At 46.5% G+C, this 16,936-nt stretch overlaps 1 protein-coding gene across 2 annotated transcripts in view; it reads right to left on the bottom strand.

Moving 5' to 3' along the window:
• Positions 1 to 597: 597 nt before the first annotated feature.
• The window catches only part of ARHGAP10 (Rho GTPase activating protein 10), a 291,364-nt gene continuing 275,025 nt past the window's right edge, over positions 598 to 16,936 (bottom strand). For both annotated transcript variants that reach the window (XM_058550168.1, XM_058550169.1), the window contains exons 21-23: positions 12,068 to 12,220; positions 10,838 to 10,929; positions 598 to 1,357 (exon numbers count right to left, since the gene is read on the bottom strand). In XM_058550168.1, coding sequence (XP_058406151.1) covers positions 1,269 to 1,357; positions 10,838 to 10,929; positions 12,068 to 12,220 — 334 coding nt within the window. In that variant the 3' untranslated portion in view covers positions 598 to 1,268. The remainder of the gene's footprint in view (positions 1,358 to 10,837; positions 10,930 to 12,067; positions 12,221 to 16,936) is intronic.

Here is a 16,936-nt window from a genome sequence, read left to right as displayed (position 1 = left end):
ACTTCCCCAAGAGCTTGGTTTAGCCTGTGCCTGGGAGTGGGAGGCCGAGAAGAGTGCGGAAGCAGCACAGCGGGGCCTGCCCACAGTTGGGCTGGCTGTCACATGCAGGGTCATGGCTGAGGCTCCTCAGGAACGGTCTGAATGCCTGACCCGTGCCCTGCAGCCCAGCTGAATCCAGATGGAGAGATTAGCGCTGAGGCCTGGAAGGCGGAGGGAGGCGGGGGTGGGGTGAGGACAGAGTTGTACAATGAAGCTAGTCAGGAGGGCTGGCCTCCACAGTATTGACGCAGCTCTCCCACAAACCACTGTGGGGCAAAGCCAAAGCCCAACTCCAGGTCAGGGGTCACACCAGCCATTGCGGGAACGGCCTGCTCAGGCGGCTGGAGAAGGCCCTCCAGGATCTCACACATCAGAGAGGGCCGCTGCCCCGGACACGTCCCGCTACAAATAAGCAAGGCTCCTCGTTAAGAATGTACCTGTGAGTGTGCGCCAACGTCAGAGGAAATGACTCTCCATCCATTGGCTGCCAAATCATAAAACATTACAGAGGGAATGAATTCCACGAGCTCTTCCCCACATTATGACACACATCAAATAGTAAATTACATTTTATTTCATTTACAGAGAACTTGGGGCCAAAAGGCAGTGTTTGGAAAACAGCACACAAGTGAGAAGCACCGATAAGCCTGTTATAAATACCGGTGGGTCTAAGTAGAGTGAACGTGGGGACCCAGGGGGGCCGTCTAGGAAGGAGCATCTCTCTGCTGCCCTCTGGGTTCAGACCAATTCCCCTGCTCGCCAGCAGCAGCCGCCTCCACACCACGTCCACCAGAGCCAAGAGCGCATCCTGCAAACAACACTGCAATAAGTACAGTTCCCTTTCAAATCTCAGCAGCAGGTGCGAAGGAGGTGGCCGGTGTCAGGTGGGGGAGGTTGGGCCGGCAGAAGGCTGGCCTCCCTCTCATTCCATAGGCTGGATAATTAAAAATCACAAGTCCCGAGGCTTGACCAATGAAAAGTCCATTCTGTTAATCCTGACATTCTTCTCCCGCTCCACAGATCTGCACAGTTCTGTGCGGTCGTCCGTCCCCTCTCCCCCCAACTCTAGCAGGATGTCTCCCCTCCCCACCCCTGGAGTGCCAATCGTGATCTGTAGTTCCTGTGTGTCCAGGTGGCTGTGGGTTCTGCCCAGGAGGAGGAAGGCAGTTTGCCACCCCCGGCAGGTCCTTGGGTGCCAGGGTCCACATGGGGCCCTCCAGGGCCAGGCGCTACAGCAGCTTGACGTAATTCTGTGGAATCAGCCCCCTCTTGCCGTTCAGAGTCCCTTCGAGCCAGCCAGGTTCCCTCGAGGTTTGCACTGAAAAGGAAGAGAAGTCACTTTTAACCAAGATGCCCCCAAGTACTTGCCTCCTGTGAATTCACTGCACCACTGTGCATCGGAAAGGCTCAACGGGGGAGTGGCTAGGAGAGAATGGGGCCCATTTCTAGGACGTCTGGTCACAAATCTGCACAAGGGTTACTTGTAGGATTTGCCCCTTGGCTATCAAATCCTCGTCTATCTTCCTGTAGCAGCCTCCTAGCCAGTCTCCCAGCTTCCAGTCTGGCTCCTTCCAACCCACTGTGCACAAAGGAGCTTAGTGGACTTTCTAGAACACAGAGCTGATCACATCATTCTCCTGCTTGAAGTGCACTGTCTATAGGAACAAACCCAAGCTTCTACTGGTCTGGTGCACAGGCACCTGCCCACCTCTCCAGCCGCCCCGCACACTCCTCACTATCGCATCCTCCTTGTCATCTGCAGTGAATCATGCAGAGAAACCCCCAAGTGGGCCTCCAGGCCTTTGCACATGCAGTGCCTTCTGCCTAGAGAGCCTTTCCCACACTTCTTCGCCTGGTACTTCTTCCTCTTTAAAGACCGTAAATGCCCTCTCCTCTGGGGACCTTTCTCAGCACTTATCAGACCTCACGGGCATCATCTGGGTACTTGTCTGACTGCCACACTGGACGGGGAGCTCCTGAGGGCAGGGCCTAGGCCTTACGTACCTGGGCACAGTGCCTGGCACACTGCAGATGTCCATAAATATCTATGACAGATACATAAGAGAATGACCACAGTCTGGACAGCCAAGGGCCCCAGGGCTGAGCACTCATTGCCAGGGTTTGCAAGTCAAATAGAGAAGCATTTATAACCCGCAGCTGTGGGCAGGCCCAGCTCAGGCCTCGACCACCATTAGGAGCAGGAGTGGCAGCATGTGCACAGAGGACAGGGGAGGTGTGGGCTAGCCCAGCAGACCAACTCAGGAGCTGCTGAGCAACGCAGCTGTGATCACAGCCCAGAAGAATTACTGTGTATCAGAAACCAAGCAGACACATACACGTACAACAAGCTCCATGAAACAGTACTCACATCACTACATGCAAGGCACTCTTTCTTTATTCTATTATTTTAAATGCTGATTGCAACTCAGCAGATGGAGTTCATAACTCACTAATGTGCAGCAACCCACAGTATGACCTCTACAGGGCTGCTCCCTTGGCCTGGAATGCTCTTCTCCCCTGTGTATGCCCAGACAATGCCTCCTCACCCTTCAGATATTGGCTTAGGCATCCGGCCCATTATACACCCTACACATTCTGTGCATGCGTACGTGTGTGTGTGTGAAAGAGAAAGAGAGAGAGGGAGGGAGAGGGGGAGGGAGAGGAGGGGAAGAGGGAGAGAAAGAAAAGGAGACAGAGGGAGACAGAGGGAGAGAGAGGGAGACAGAAGGAGAATGAGACTCACTCTCTTCTAGTCTAGGCTCTAACACGAGACTGGGACCTCACAATCCCCAGCACAGTGCCTGACACATGATTATTCTTTTCATGAATGAATAAATGAATGAATGGGAGATGTCTCTCCACATGATCTGGCAGCACGTCACCTTCTTCGTGCCCTCACTGACCTGTACTCTGACATTGTTCCTCAGACCAGGATTTTTAAAGGCTTCTTGCTTAACTCAAACCGCCCAACCTGGCAATGCCCAAGGGCACAGCCACCGTCAGGGTGAAGGATTGGATTCTTCGTGAAAGGAGCCCAGGGGTTGCGCAACATGGCAAGCCTGAGTGGAAAGGGGCCCAGGGCCCAGGTCAGAAGGCATGGAGGGGACTCTGGACGAGCGCCAACTGGGTGTTCCTGGGGAATCACTTAACCCTGGAGGCCTCACTCAGTCTCCTCACCTGCAAAATGGGGTTAGTAGCACTTAGCTTATAGGACTGCTGTGAGGAGTCCATACAACAGTTTATGTAATCTTGGATGTACTTATAGTTTCTTCTCCCCCACACACACAGGCACACACTCTCACACAGAGTAGGTATTAATAAACATCAGCTAAAGAGAACAAGAAAGGTGGTTTCCCACAAAGCTGGGGGTGAGAAGAAGTCTGAATGTGGGACACCAAACTAGGCCAGGAATCCTGCACCAACCCCACCAAAAGACTGGAGGGGCTCGTCCACACCCCCACCTGCTTCCTTTTCAGAGGAAAGAGATGTCACTAACTGAGGGAGGGGACCAAGGGGACTCCTGCAATATCAAGAGCCCGGAAGTGGCCAAGGGCTGGCGGTGGGGTGAGATGGGAGAGAGGAGCCCAGAGCACCCAGAGCCAGGTGTCCCCAGGTACAGGGAAGGTGGCTCAGAGGCTACACTGGGCCTGAGAGGGTCTCCCCACTCTCTGAAGATTCACCCTCTCCTGGGAGCATCAAACCCCAAAATACCCATCCCAGGCTCCTCTCTGTACTTAGTTGATCAAACCGCTTCCTCCAACGGTAGTGTGAAGGTTAGTTTCCTGAGGCAACTTGGCTAGGCCATGGTACCCAGATATTATTCTAGATATTTAGATGGATTAACAGTTAAATCAGTAGATTCTGAATAAAGCAGATTACCCTCCAAAATGTGCATGGGCCTCATCTAATCACTTGACAGCCTTAATAGAACAAAGACTGAGCCTCCCTTGAAGAAGAGGGAATCCTGCCAGCAGACTGCCTTGGGACTAAGACTGCAACTCTTCCCCAGGTCTCCAGCCTGCTGGCCTGCCCTGCAGATTCTGGACTTGCACCAATCGCATTAGTCAATTCCTTAAAATAAATCAACATCCATCCATCTATCTATCTATCTATCTATCTATCTATCTATCTATCTATCTATCTATCATCTATCGCGATTCACTCATTCATTGTCATACACACATACATCCTACTTGTTCTGTTTCTCTGGAGAACCCTCATACAGGCAGTTTCAGGAGTAAGAACCTCATTTTGGGGAAAATGCTGACTCCAAGAAGCAATGAGGATAAGGGAAATGAGATGTGTTTAGAGTCCACGAGATCCTGGTTGGACCTCTGGCTCCTTAATGACTGAGAGACCCTGGATGATTTACTTAATCTCTTATGACCTCCATGTTCTTCATTTCTAATAGAGGGGAAAAGATGACTCATTCGAAGTTGTTGCAACGATTAAAATGAGACGATTTACATCAAGTGTGAGGCCAAGCACACACCATTTCCATGCCCTGTCCAATGTAGAGAGAGTAAATGTTTATGGGTCTCAGTTCTTGTCACATCCCATGTGCCCTTCCCTGTGGGCTGTGTTCCGCTTCTCAGGCTCAGTGCAGGAGCTTTGCTCTCCTTCAGCCATGGAGCCCCCTAGGCCAGCCTCATGCTGGAAGAAGGCCATGGAGTGTTGGTGTCATGGACTGCACATGTGTCCTTCTAAAATTCATACATTGAAACCTTAACTCCCAATGGGATGGTATTAGGAGGTGGGGCCTTTGGGAGATATTCAGGGTTAGATGAGGTCCTGAGGATGGAGCCCCCATGATGGAATCAGTGCCCTTATAAGAAGAGACAGGAAAGAGCCTGCCTCCTCTCCCTGCACCCCCTGCCATGTGAGGAAACCAGGAAGAGAGCTTTCACCAGAACCTGATAATGCTGACATCCTCTCGGAATTCCCAGCCTCCAACTATGAGAAATAAATTTCTATTGTTTAAGCCACCCAGTCTATGGTATCTGTTACAGCAGCCCAAACTGACTGAGACAGTGGGTATGGGGCCAGGGACCCTAAACAGCACTGAAGAGCAGTCAATCTCTTCCTCAAATGCTCCAAGAGGTAGTGGATGTGGGAAAGGAATGAGGGACGTCAACTAAAGACAGTTCCTTCTCCTTCCCTGACGCTGCGCTGCCACCCTGCCACAATCTCTGTGGGGGACAGCGCAGGTTAGTAGCTCCACTACTCACACCGAGAGGCTGTGGGGAGGCAGCTGCTCGCTAAAGACTCACATGACACAGAGGCTGACAGTGCAGCATTCACTTAGCAAGCACTGGGGAGCACCATCTATGTGCCAGGTGCCAAGGGAGGGCCTACACCACAGACCCTGCCCTGCCACCTATGAGCTATGTGATCCTGGGTGGGCACACAATCCCAAGAACCCGGCGAGTATGTGATGACGGTTACACCAATGCTCTCTAGTACGTGTTACGATTTTTTTTTTTATTGTGGTAAATAATTTTGTTACATTTTTTACCCTTTACCATTTTAACCACTTTTAAGTGTACAGTTCAGTGGCATTATGTACATTCACAATGTCGTGTAACCATCACCACTATCCATTTCCAGAACTTTTTCATCTTCCCACGCTGAAACTCTGTACCCATTAAACACTAACTCCCCAGCCCCCCTCTCTGAGTTCCTGGTAACCTCTGTCTTTCTTTCTATACCTCTATGAGTGTGCCTGTTATAGATATTTCATATAAGTGGACTCATACAATATTTGTCCTTTGGTGATTGGCTTATTTCACTTAGCATAATGACTTCAAAGTTCGTCCATGTCGGAGCATGTATCAGAATTTCATTCCTTTTATGGCTGAATATCCCATTATATGTATATACCACATTTTCTTTATCCATTCATCTGTCAATGCACATCTGAGGTGTTTCTACCTTTTGACTATTGTGAATAATGCAGCTGTGAACATAAGTGTCAAACTATCTTCTTGAGTCCCTGCTTTCAACTCTTTTGGGTATATATCCAGAAGTGGAATTACTGGAGTATATGGTAATTTTATGATTAATTTTTTGAGGACCTCCCATACTATTTTCCACAGCTACTGCACTATTTTATATTCCCACGAGCCATGCACAAGGGTTCCAATTTCTCCACATCCTCGCCAACACTTGTTATTTTCCATTTTTTTGATAATAGCCATCCTAATGAGTGTAAGGTGGTATCTCATTGTGGATTTCCATATCCTTGTGAATTACTATCCCATTACAACAGGGACACTAAGCTAGTGACAAGAGTAATTTGTGAGCAGCTTTCTCCAGAACAGAATCTGGACTCAGATTTTTTGTTGTTTTTTTGTTTTAGCATAATGTAAACAGTATATGTGACAAATATTTAAATCATCATAATACAACAACTATCAGGAATCCACACTCAACTTAAGAACTGCAGCATGGCCAACATGGAGGCCTCTGTCCTGGGCTTGTTCCTATGTCCTGTCTCCCCACCTCACACTCGTCCCTGCCCCAAGGTGACCAGTAGCTTGAATGCTGTGTTTCTCATTCTCTCACTCCAGCTACAGTTAAAACACAGTTTTATCAATATGTATATATCTGTAAAAAATATACTATTTATTTTGCTTATTTCTGAGTTTAACCAGCATCACATCACATAGAGTCTTCTGGCACTTACTGTTTTTACTTAACATGTTTTTCTAAGATTCCCTCACATTAGGAATATATCTAAGAACACAACTGGTGGGTTGTGCAGTCTACACAGGATCAACTTTCCAAGATAAGGCCAAATTGTTTTCCCAAGATTGCTCTTTACATATTTAAGGGTTTTAAAATGAACCACCAGCGGCTTTTAAAGATTAATCTGGGCCACATCTGCTTCTCAAACAACAGACAGATCATGTCTCTAAGGTGGAAACAAACACAGTCTGGGAAGCCAGGAAGCCAGCCTCGCTGCTGAGAGAGGGCCAACTCCCGGAAATCTGTCCTGCCAGGCAGCCCTGGGGAGGGAAACCACTCCCCTCCCCTGAAGGGTCCAGCAGCTTCAGCGCTGCCTACCTGGAAAGAGAGCAGGGCTGACTGGTCACCAGGAAAAGGTATTTCTGGGGTTCCCAGGTCCCAGAGAAATGGGAAAGGTCTCTCTGGCAGTCATAGGAACATGGGCCGCCCTGTGACTTTACAAACACATCCCACCTGGTGGATGTGGGAGGCATTTCCCCAGAATAACAGCTAAGCATTAGTGTGTCTACTATAGAAATGAATCTTCAGCCTAGAATTTAAACTCAAGTCCAGACCCACACAGTAAGAGCAGAGGGCAAGGAACAGTTATCGAGCTAGTTAATTACTAAAGATTCCTTTCCCTTCCACACTCTGGTGTAGGGTTTCCTACGGTTGTATATATTCCAAACCACGTAACTACTGACAATGTGGCCCAGGGGCCACTTTGACCTGGATTTTGTCTTCTCCAAAGGCCACTGAATGCCATAAACCAACTTCCTTTGTTGCCTGTATGAAGCACAAAAGGGCCATACATTGCAAGAGCATTTATAAGAGCTGGAAGATTCCAATTGGACAAGCAAACACAGGAAAAATGTCGTGGGCATTTCAGGGATGCTAAGTATTGCTGGTCTGCAGAAAGGATGTGCTCCTGGTGACACTCCTGTGGCTGACTTATAAACAGTGGCCAACTGGAGCACTGCCTAGCTCCACGGAGGCTGAGGCCGGGGGAACTGGTGGTCTGTCCTGCCCTGTGTCAGTCATGAGAAGAGAAGACCAACAACAGACAGAGCCATTCGAGGAAGGGCTTCACTAGACATGTTCTGAGCAAGCACATGCTTTTAACTAGTTAGAAATTCTCCACTAAGAGATCAACTATGCACAGAAGATGAAGGTGTCAACACACAGAAAAGAATAAATCCTGCTTAAGGGCCTTCCATGTTCTGTGTCCTTTAAGAACTCACCCTAAGAAACAGCTAGTCTAATGGTGCGGGTTCTGAATACATTCCACTATGCTTATCTTCCACTGCACAAGAACAGGGGGAGGCGCCCACAAGACAAGCAGCTCCCATAAAATAAGGCACTCACATACTCGTGTAGGCAGAGGTGTCAACCCATCACCAAGGCAGCTGCAGAGCAGTTAGCCTTGGCAGAGGGACTGAGGAACAACCGAGACCCCCTGCGTGCCCCAGCCAGCAATCCAGAGCTGGACACCAGCACTCAGAGCACTGAATCTGAGGGGACCTGCCTTGGCTCAGAACAGAGCCGTGGCCACAGGGCACCATGTGCACCAAGGGCAGCTCCACAGTCAGCACATCCTCCCTCCACTGGCATCTGTGCTGCACCCAAAGCCCTACCTGCCCGGGACCCACAATGCTGTCTTGACACAACATCGACCTTGTGGATGTCCCTGAAGATTAGGATGAAGAATCTGATGCACGGAAAACTTAAGCAACTTGTCCAGAGTCGCACAGAAAGTGGAAAAGCCAAGATCTGACTGCAAGCAAAATAAGTGCAGAGTTGACAACCCAAAGCTACCTGCTACCAATCATGCCCCTCGTCCAAAACACACTGAGATACTGAGTGTGTGTGTGCGTGCGTGCGTGTACAGGGACTGGTGTGTATGTGTGGGGAAAGAGACAGACAGACAGACACACACACAGTCACACACATACTTTTTTTTAGGAGGACTCCTGCAAGTCACCTAGGGACGTCAGAGTGGAGCACTTCCGCCTCCTGTGTCAGACATCTATCGGCCTTTCCCCTGTTATCCGTGCTGGCAGAACCAGATTTGCCTGAGGTCCTGACCCTCACTCACACGTCTGTGTGCCCAGAGGAGGTGTTCCTGTGCCCAGTATGGTTCTGACTGATCTAAGTCCTTGCTGGTAATGGATTCAGGGTGAGCATATCACTCCATCCTGGTTATTGAGACGTGAGAACAGGTAAACTAGGAAGAAAGTTCTGGAAAAGTTTTCTCATTCTCAAAATAGGGAACACAAGAAGGAGGGACCCCCTTCTGCTGGGGCTGACTGTAGCCATGATGCCCGGAACTGTGGCAGCCATCTTGTGTCCACCAGGGAAACCAGCCAGAGGCCCCTGTTCAGAAGCTGAGAATGGTTCAGCAGAGATGGAAATACTGTGGTCTTTGACGACACCTTTGAGAATGTGAATTAACCAACCCTGGAGCTCCCTACTTCCAGACATATTGCTGTGTGAGCTAATCCATTTTCATGACTGATTTGGCCAGTTGTGTCAGGTTTTGTTACTGGCAGCCAAAGGCATCCTAAAAGATACACCTTCCACCAAGGTAAACATCTCACAAAAGACAGGGTATAAGGGATTCCAGAGGCTCCTAAGCAAATATAATCACACCGTATAAAAACTCATCATCATTCCTCAAATGGGTGGGCTTCAATGCTACCATCTCAGCTTCCCTCCTGCCATATGGTGTGCCAGTATGTGACAGGCCTGGAGTAGGGCAGCTGCTTTACACACTCTCCTGGCAAATGTGCATGTAGGTATGTTATGGCAACAGAGGAATGATTTTGCTTCTCCTCCCAGAACAAATTTCTCCACAAAGTAAAATTCTGTCGTATGTGGGGTTTTTTGTTGTTTGTTTTCTGACACTCTCAGGAGTCCCTGGCTTTCGAGAGTACATATCACACATATATAGAAATCTACTCTAAATGAGCTAACTTGCTTTCAGAAAAATAATCACCAGCAGTGCTGCATTACTGACAATATACCACTATGCATTGTGTTGACGTATTCGGTATATTCCAAACATTCTGGCTAATCAACCATTCCATCCCAAGCATCTAGGGTTCTGCCTCCTTCCCCAGAACTCTTTCGGGCAGCTCCACCCACACACAACATCACTGTTTCCACAGCAACCAATGAATTTCATAATGAGCAGGGCTGTGAAGCAAAAAATCAAGGAGAAGGAAAAAGAGACAGACACTGAACCACAGGAGAAATCTGTGAAATATTAAGCCAGGTAGAGCTCCTAAATGCTGTGTGTGAATATAAAACACTCAAATAAAATCTACACCCTTGTTTCAATATGCAAAGTCAATATCCATAACTAGAGATTCACACACTCTTCAAATAAGCAAAAATCACGCAAGTGTAAGAATGGTAAGGGAATTATAAACCAAAATTTTTCTACAATACTACTCTTCTGTAACTCAGATTTGGCAAACCTGAAACTTTCAGGAGGCTTGGCTGGGGACGCTGGGAGAATAAACAAAGGATGGAAATCAGAAATACTTCTGAACTTCGAGTGGCACTAGCCTCTTTACGTCAGGAGAAAGATGTCCTGAGTGAAGGCCCACAAGAGTTAAAAGCATGGAAAATAACCAAGATTAAAGCAGAAGTGGTATTCCAGCCATCAAGACATAGGCCCCCGGGGCCAGCCCTGATGGCCTAGTGGTTAAGTTTAGCACGCTCTGCTTCAGCGGCCCGGGGTTCAGTTCCCAGGTGCAGACCTACACCACTCGGCAGCTGCCATGCTGTGGTGGTGACCCACATACAAAATAGAGGAAGACTGGCAACAGATGTTAGCTCAGGGCCAATCTTCCTCAGCAAAAAAAAAAAAAGAAGAAGAAGAAAAAAAGACATAGGCTGCTAGTGCTCAGTTCCTGGGAGCCAAATGGGCCCACTCTCTCCTGTCCAGAGCATGAAGGGACAGACCTGTGCTCCTGACAACACCACACCCAGCGACTGCTTGCTCTGGGTTGCAGACATTCTGGGGTGACAGAATATATCCTACCACAAAGCTCCCACTCACACTTACCATCCTCAAAAATTGCTCCTATTTCAAAAGATAATTCTGAGCTGTGTTCTGCTTCACATGGATACACCGCTCGAGCCTTCCGATTGATAATGCTAGAAGGGGAATGTGGAAGACACAAATTAAAATGTGAGAAACTGGGAGAGACAAACCTCACCTTCCTCTCTCCCCCATGTCCCAAATCTCATTTGTATGTCAACCATAGGGCAACTCCTCCCAAAAAAGAAATTAGCAGGGAAGGGAACATCAGGCAAAACGAAAGCACTTGATTTTCAAGTAAATGATGGGTTTCAAATTCCAGTCTTTCTTTAGGGACCCTCTCTGAGATGCTTTCACTGAAGCTTTTCATCTAATTCTCCTCGCCACCTGGTGGGATGCCCTTTCCTAATGTTCAGCATGATCAGAACCACAGGGCATGTTTATTTCGGTTTATCTATTAGGAAAAGCACTGATGTCGGGAGACAGAAGACAAGGCAGTGAGGTGCAGAGGCACACATGCTAAGTGGCTTCAGCAATGCACCGCAGACACTGATCTCTCTAGACTATGAGTCTGCTTCCACACCACTCTGGAAGGGCCTGTTGTTCTCACTTGGGTCTGTATTTGACCCCCTCACTGCTGACCCCAAAAGGAACGTCAGGCTCAGCATCTCACCACCTGTCAAAAGGTCCTGTATGTCCTTGTGGGGAAAGAGCATACTGGGGAAGGACAGAAACCATGCTGTTAGCTGGATCTGAACCGAAGCAGAAGGAAGTCCCCCCTCTCACTGGGGTTGGGAAAGCCACTAATGCTAAGAAGAGCTCCATCCGGCTACCCAGGAGAAAGGGCTTGCTAAAGGCCGGCACCTCTGGCCTCTGCACAACTGGCCAGTAAATGGCCATGGTAATTACCATTCCCAGTGCCCAGTTTACATTCCTTAACACAAAGCCTGTGCTTTATAGTCACGTATAAGAAGGTCTTCCAAAATAAGCAGTTACATAAATGCACATCCAGCACCAAAATGGCAGAGTAGGTTCAAGCAGCTCTCACGTAAGGCAAATTTCTCATAAGGACGTCCTTGCTCCTGAACCAAAGCACAGCCCCAAGACAAAGTTGTAAATGTTGTATACTATGTCTAGGAGCTGGAAGAACTTGAGCAAGCGTTTTCCAGCCAAGACCACAAGAACCTGCTCAGGGTGATCAAGCCCCTTCTGTGTGCTGGCCCCATATTCTACATCATATTCCAAACCACGTACCTTTCAGGTGGCTTGTCCGCTATGGTGGCAGGAGGAGAGAGGGGGAAAGACGATGACTTGGGTGAAGGAGGTGTAACAGCTGGGTTGCAGCTTGATGTGGTCAGAGACTGCGGGTTAAGCCACTGGACCATAGATGATCGGGGCTGGCTTGGGCTAAGGGTGAAAGTTTGAAGGATAAGATTAATACTGTAAAGGCCACAGAACACCAAATACACAACAGCCCAATCCTAAATGGCTGGGATGATAGCCCCTTATCTCTCCTGATGACCAGAAGGGACAGAGTCCTCTCCATATCCTCCCGGTCTGTAGCCCCAAGAGCCACATCCTGAAACTAGAGATGCCTCATTGTACTTCACCAAGTTTGTGGAGAAGATCTAGTCTTGTCCAACCTAGCATCTTATCAGTTCACTAATTAGGACACCAGAATCCAATTGCCCAAAATAGTTGCTTGGACTTTTGAGGTATTCATATTTTCTGCTTATAGGGAAAGTCACAAGAATCTACAGACAAGCCCATGATCTATATCTCCAGAAATTCAACATGTGGCCTTTTAATGTTTAAACCTCTTTCATGTGGTCATATATACATGTGGCAACTCAGAAAAAAATGCTACTTGGAATTGAGATTCTTCTAGAGAGGACCAAAGACAAGCATTTAAGGGAGAAATCAATGAACAGCAAATATCTTTGATGACCTAACATTCCCTAATATTTGCAAATTAAAAAAAAAAAGTTAACATAAAAAGGTCAGTGAACAGACTCATGGAGGGGCCTCTAAACATGAAGGGAAAGTTCAATAAATATGTGTTCATCTGAACTAAATTATTATTCAATGATTTCAAAACTGGAGGCTTGTGACTATGGTATATGAAGCTTGCTTTAAAAGCCAGTGCTGAAAGCTTCTCATTTCATTCAATTACATATCCAAAACATATGTATTGAACGGCTGCTACATCCTAGATACTCTTCACTTCAGAGTCACCCTCTTCGGCTACAACCAGTTTCCAAGAGCAGCTTCCCTGTCTTTCCACGTTCCTGAGCATTAGCTTTGATTCTTTCTTCTTGAGGAGAACTAACACAACGTTCTGTCCACTTGTACTTCAAATAGCTCCCAGGCTGTTCCTTTCCCTACTTTCTCATCAGTGTCAGGAGACTATCTCCTTCTCATAGCTTCACGCTCATGTTACCACTATGGTCTCCTGGCTAATCCCCCAGCCCCCTTCCTCCAACTTGGCCAGGTCAATCAGCCATACTCAGCCACCTAAGACCCAGTCTAGTCCGTCTGCCTCTCCAAGAACTAGTGTGCTCCCCCACCTGCCCTCCAGGGGCTCCCCTGCCCCATACCCTGGCGGGTCAGCCTGCAGCTCTGCTTCCCTGACATTCCTGCACTCTGCCTCCTGTCTCTCCTCATCCCTCAGGCTCTCCCACTCCTCTGCCCACTCTCATCTGTCCCTTCCTCAGCTCAGCTCTAGGTCGGCCTACCCCAACACACCTCCACTTTGGCCTCTCCTAAGTCACAGACCTTCTCTGAAGGCCCGTCACACCAATAAATGGGAGGGCAGCTTGACGTGAGTTGTTCTGTGATGGTTTCAGGTATTTCTCTTGCTTTGGGGCAAGAGCGAGTCTTTAACTCTTTTCGTAGACCTCACAAAGCCAGGCAGTGTACCAGGCACCTGAAGTCTTCAACCAACATCTTAGCAACCAATTCAGACGTTCTAAAACTAAAATTGGATTTTATAAATCAGGTACATGAAATACTACATTACTGACTTAATAGATATTTAGTACACAGAAGGTTTCCTACCCTTTGATCAGAAAAGGAGGTGGCAGATACGCATTGAAAAAACATTATTCTATGAACAACTTATTTACCATCCCCCTATCCAGCCGTTCATTTGGAAGTCATAAAACCTATTTCATACCAAGCAAAGAAACCTATAAATCTCAAAGTGATCTGTATCACCAGCAGCAAAAGTCACTCAATTCTTTATCAGAAAATGAATCTTATGTGGTGTCTTACTAATCAGGAAGGGAGAGGAGCTCTGAAAGAGAATTTAAGACCACAGTCAGCCAAACAATTGCCATTTTATCTCCCAGCAATTATTCAAGGTGCTTGGAGGGTGGTGGTGGTGCAAGATGAGATGTTTCACCACACCCCCATCAACTCTTTCTAGTCATAAATACTCAAGCGATTAAATGACGGCCATCCATCTGCTGAGAGGGAGGACAGCTACAGGATGAAGATAAAGTAACGAAGATACTACATTTATAGGCTCTTTAAAAATAAAAAATATAAAAAATAAAAAAAGATGCTACATTTATAAGGCTCTTTAAAAATAAAAATCATAAATTTTATAGCTGTTATCTACTTAATCCTCACTTCTTTCTCTTAAAAAAAAAAGTGCATTTGTTTTTCTGTAAAGGGAAAATATCCCTTTTGGAAAGTGAACAATTATTGGAACAGCAGATGCTGAAAGTGAGGGCCTCTCTCTTAGCTTGGCTTTCTCCATCCTGTCCCAAAACAGGAACTCAGCATCAGCCATCCTTTTCCAGGGTCAAGCTCTCAATATTTGCCTTTTTTCTCTGTTTTCTGTGATCTTTTTGTTGCCGTTCAACATACAGATGTGCTGTGTGATCCAGCACTAACTGGTTCACCAGGACAACCTTTCCAACTTCCCACTTAGACTTCAATTTCTGTATTTGAGTTTCTGGGTTTTCTCCACAGTATCTCAGAAGTCTCAGCTGGGTACTTCTTTGGATTTCAGAATCCCACATGGGCAAACTTTGCGAGCTGGAATATTCATAACGGGGAGCAAAACACAAGTTTGGAAACAGTCTCTATGGAAATGAAGAATAATAAGTCATGCGGTGAATTGGAAGTCCCGTGAAAGAGGAGCCCCACGTAGCAAAACAAAGTTTGGAAAACAGAACAGAGTAGCTGCTTGGATACAAGAAACTTTTCACAGGCAAGGAGTGGGGATGAGGCAAGAAGTGGTTCAATAAATATACCTGTACTCAAGTCCTAAAATGAGTTCTCATCTTAGCCAGTAGAGGTCAGATGACGGTGTATTTCATAGGTGTCTCCCAAAAGCAAACTGTCTGTATTTTTTTTGAAAGCAAGAAACTGTAAACACGAGCTTCTTTAGAGAAATCATCTCCTACTCACCAGAATTTGCATAATTTATTTTTTTTTGGTAATAACGATAAATTTTTTAAACTATTTAATTCTTTAAAATATAATACATATATTTTTAACATATATTATATGTATATATTTTAATATTATATGTACATATTTTAATATAATATGTATACATTTTAATATAATATATACATATAATACATATATTTTTAACTATTTAATTCTTTAAAGTATAATACATATATTTTCTCAAAAAGCAGTAGAGGAAAATATTACTTTTAAAAGAGAATTGCTGATATTCCCTTTCTCTTGATTTAAAACCTTTTAGGGGAACACTAGGCATTTCAGAAACAGCAGCCCATAGCAAAGCTCTAGCAGTTCTTCTCAGCCGGGGCCCTCGGAGAGAATTAAGCTCTGAGGACCTGTGTATATAATCAATGAGCATCTCTCCAATACATCTAGAATGGTTGTAGCTACCTATGGGTTGGAAGACAATTCTCCATGGGTCTCTCGTGTTTCTGCGCTTTGAGTGAGCAGAGGCACTGGCTGCCTTTGTCCTGAACTATCTTTTCAAGGATGTTTGTAGAGCAAACAGCCTTGGAAGATAGAGATTGTCTCTCCTTGTGGAGCAAAGAGCAAGCTTTACTGCCCATCATAAAAGATCTGAGTTGCCTTGTTTATCTTCCACATATGAGTGAAATCATATGGTAATTGTCTTTCTCGTCTGACTTACTTTGCTTAACATACAGAGGACAGATTGGTGACTAACATACAAAGAACAGAGAGGAAGGGGGTGAGGAGAGGGCACGAGGGGTAAAGGGGCACACGTGTATGGTAACGGATGGAAACAAGACTTTTGGTGGTGAACACAATGCAGTCTACACAGAAGTCCAAATATAATGATGTACACCTGAAATTTATATAATGTCATAAACCAATTTGACCTCAATTAAAATAAAAAAAGATCTGGGTTTCCTAAGCTCTGGGTTCCTCTCCTGTAACCCCACATGCAGGTGTTACCTGGCCCACGGGGCATCAGCCTGTGGGAATTGGGACTGGGAGGAATTAACACTCTGTCTACTGCCAGGGCTGTGACTAGGAGAGTCCTCTGACTCTGACCAGGGGTCCCATGTCTTCTGTCAGCATCCATGAAACCATGGCAGGCAAATGTGGTAGCTTGCAAGCAGAGTAAAAATTCAGATTTCACAGTTCTTGATGTCATCCTCCTCAGGAGAACTAAGAAATTACTCACTCAGGTCATTTTTTATATGCTGTGGTTCAAAGAATCCCAGCTAAGAAAGTCTTTGGGTTAAAGATCAAAAACAATAGGCGATTGGGGGCCAGCCCGGTGGCACATGCGGTTAAGTGCAAGCGCTCTGCTTCAGCGGCCCGGGGTTCACAGGTTTGGATCCTGGGCATGCACCGACACACTGCTTGTCAAGCCATGCTGTGGTGGCGTCCCACATAAAGTAGAGGGAGATGGGCACAGATGTTACCTCAGGGCCAATCTTCCTCAGCAAAAAAAAAAAAAAAGAGGAAGATCGCCGACAGATGTTAGCTCAGGGCTGATCTTCCTCTCACACACACACACACAAAAAGACACGTGATCTAAAAATAAAAAGTTCATTACCTGCTAGAACATAATGAAATATTTTGAGTGTCTTCTATCACATCCCAAATTTAAACAGTTTTTAAAAAATCTACTTATTTCCTTCTTCCTGCTGCCCC

Source organism: Diceros bicornis, chromosome 11, assembly GCF_020826845.1.
Source record: "Diceros bicornis minor isolate mBicDic1 chromosome 11, mDicBic1.mat.cur, whole genome shotgun sequence".
Classification (NCBI taxonomy): domain Eukaryota; kingdom Metazoa; phylum Chordata; class Mammalia; order Perissodactyla; family Rhinocerotidae; genus Diceros; species Diceros bicornis.
Note: the sequence above shows the minus strand (reverse complement) of the source record. Positions and strands in the feature narration are given on the sequence as shown.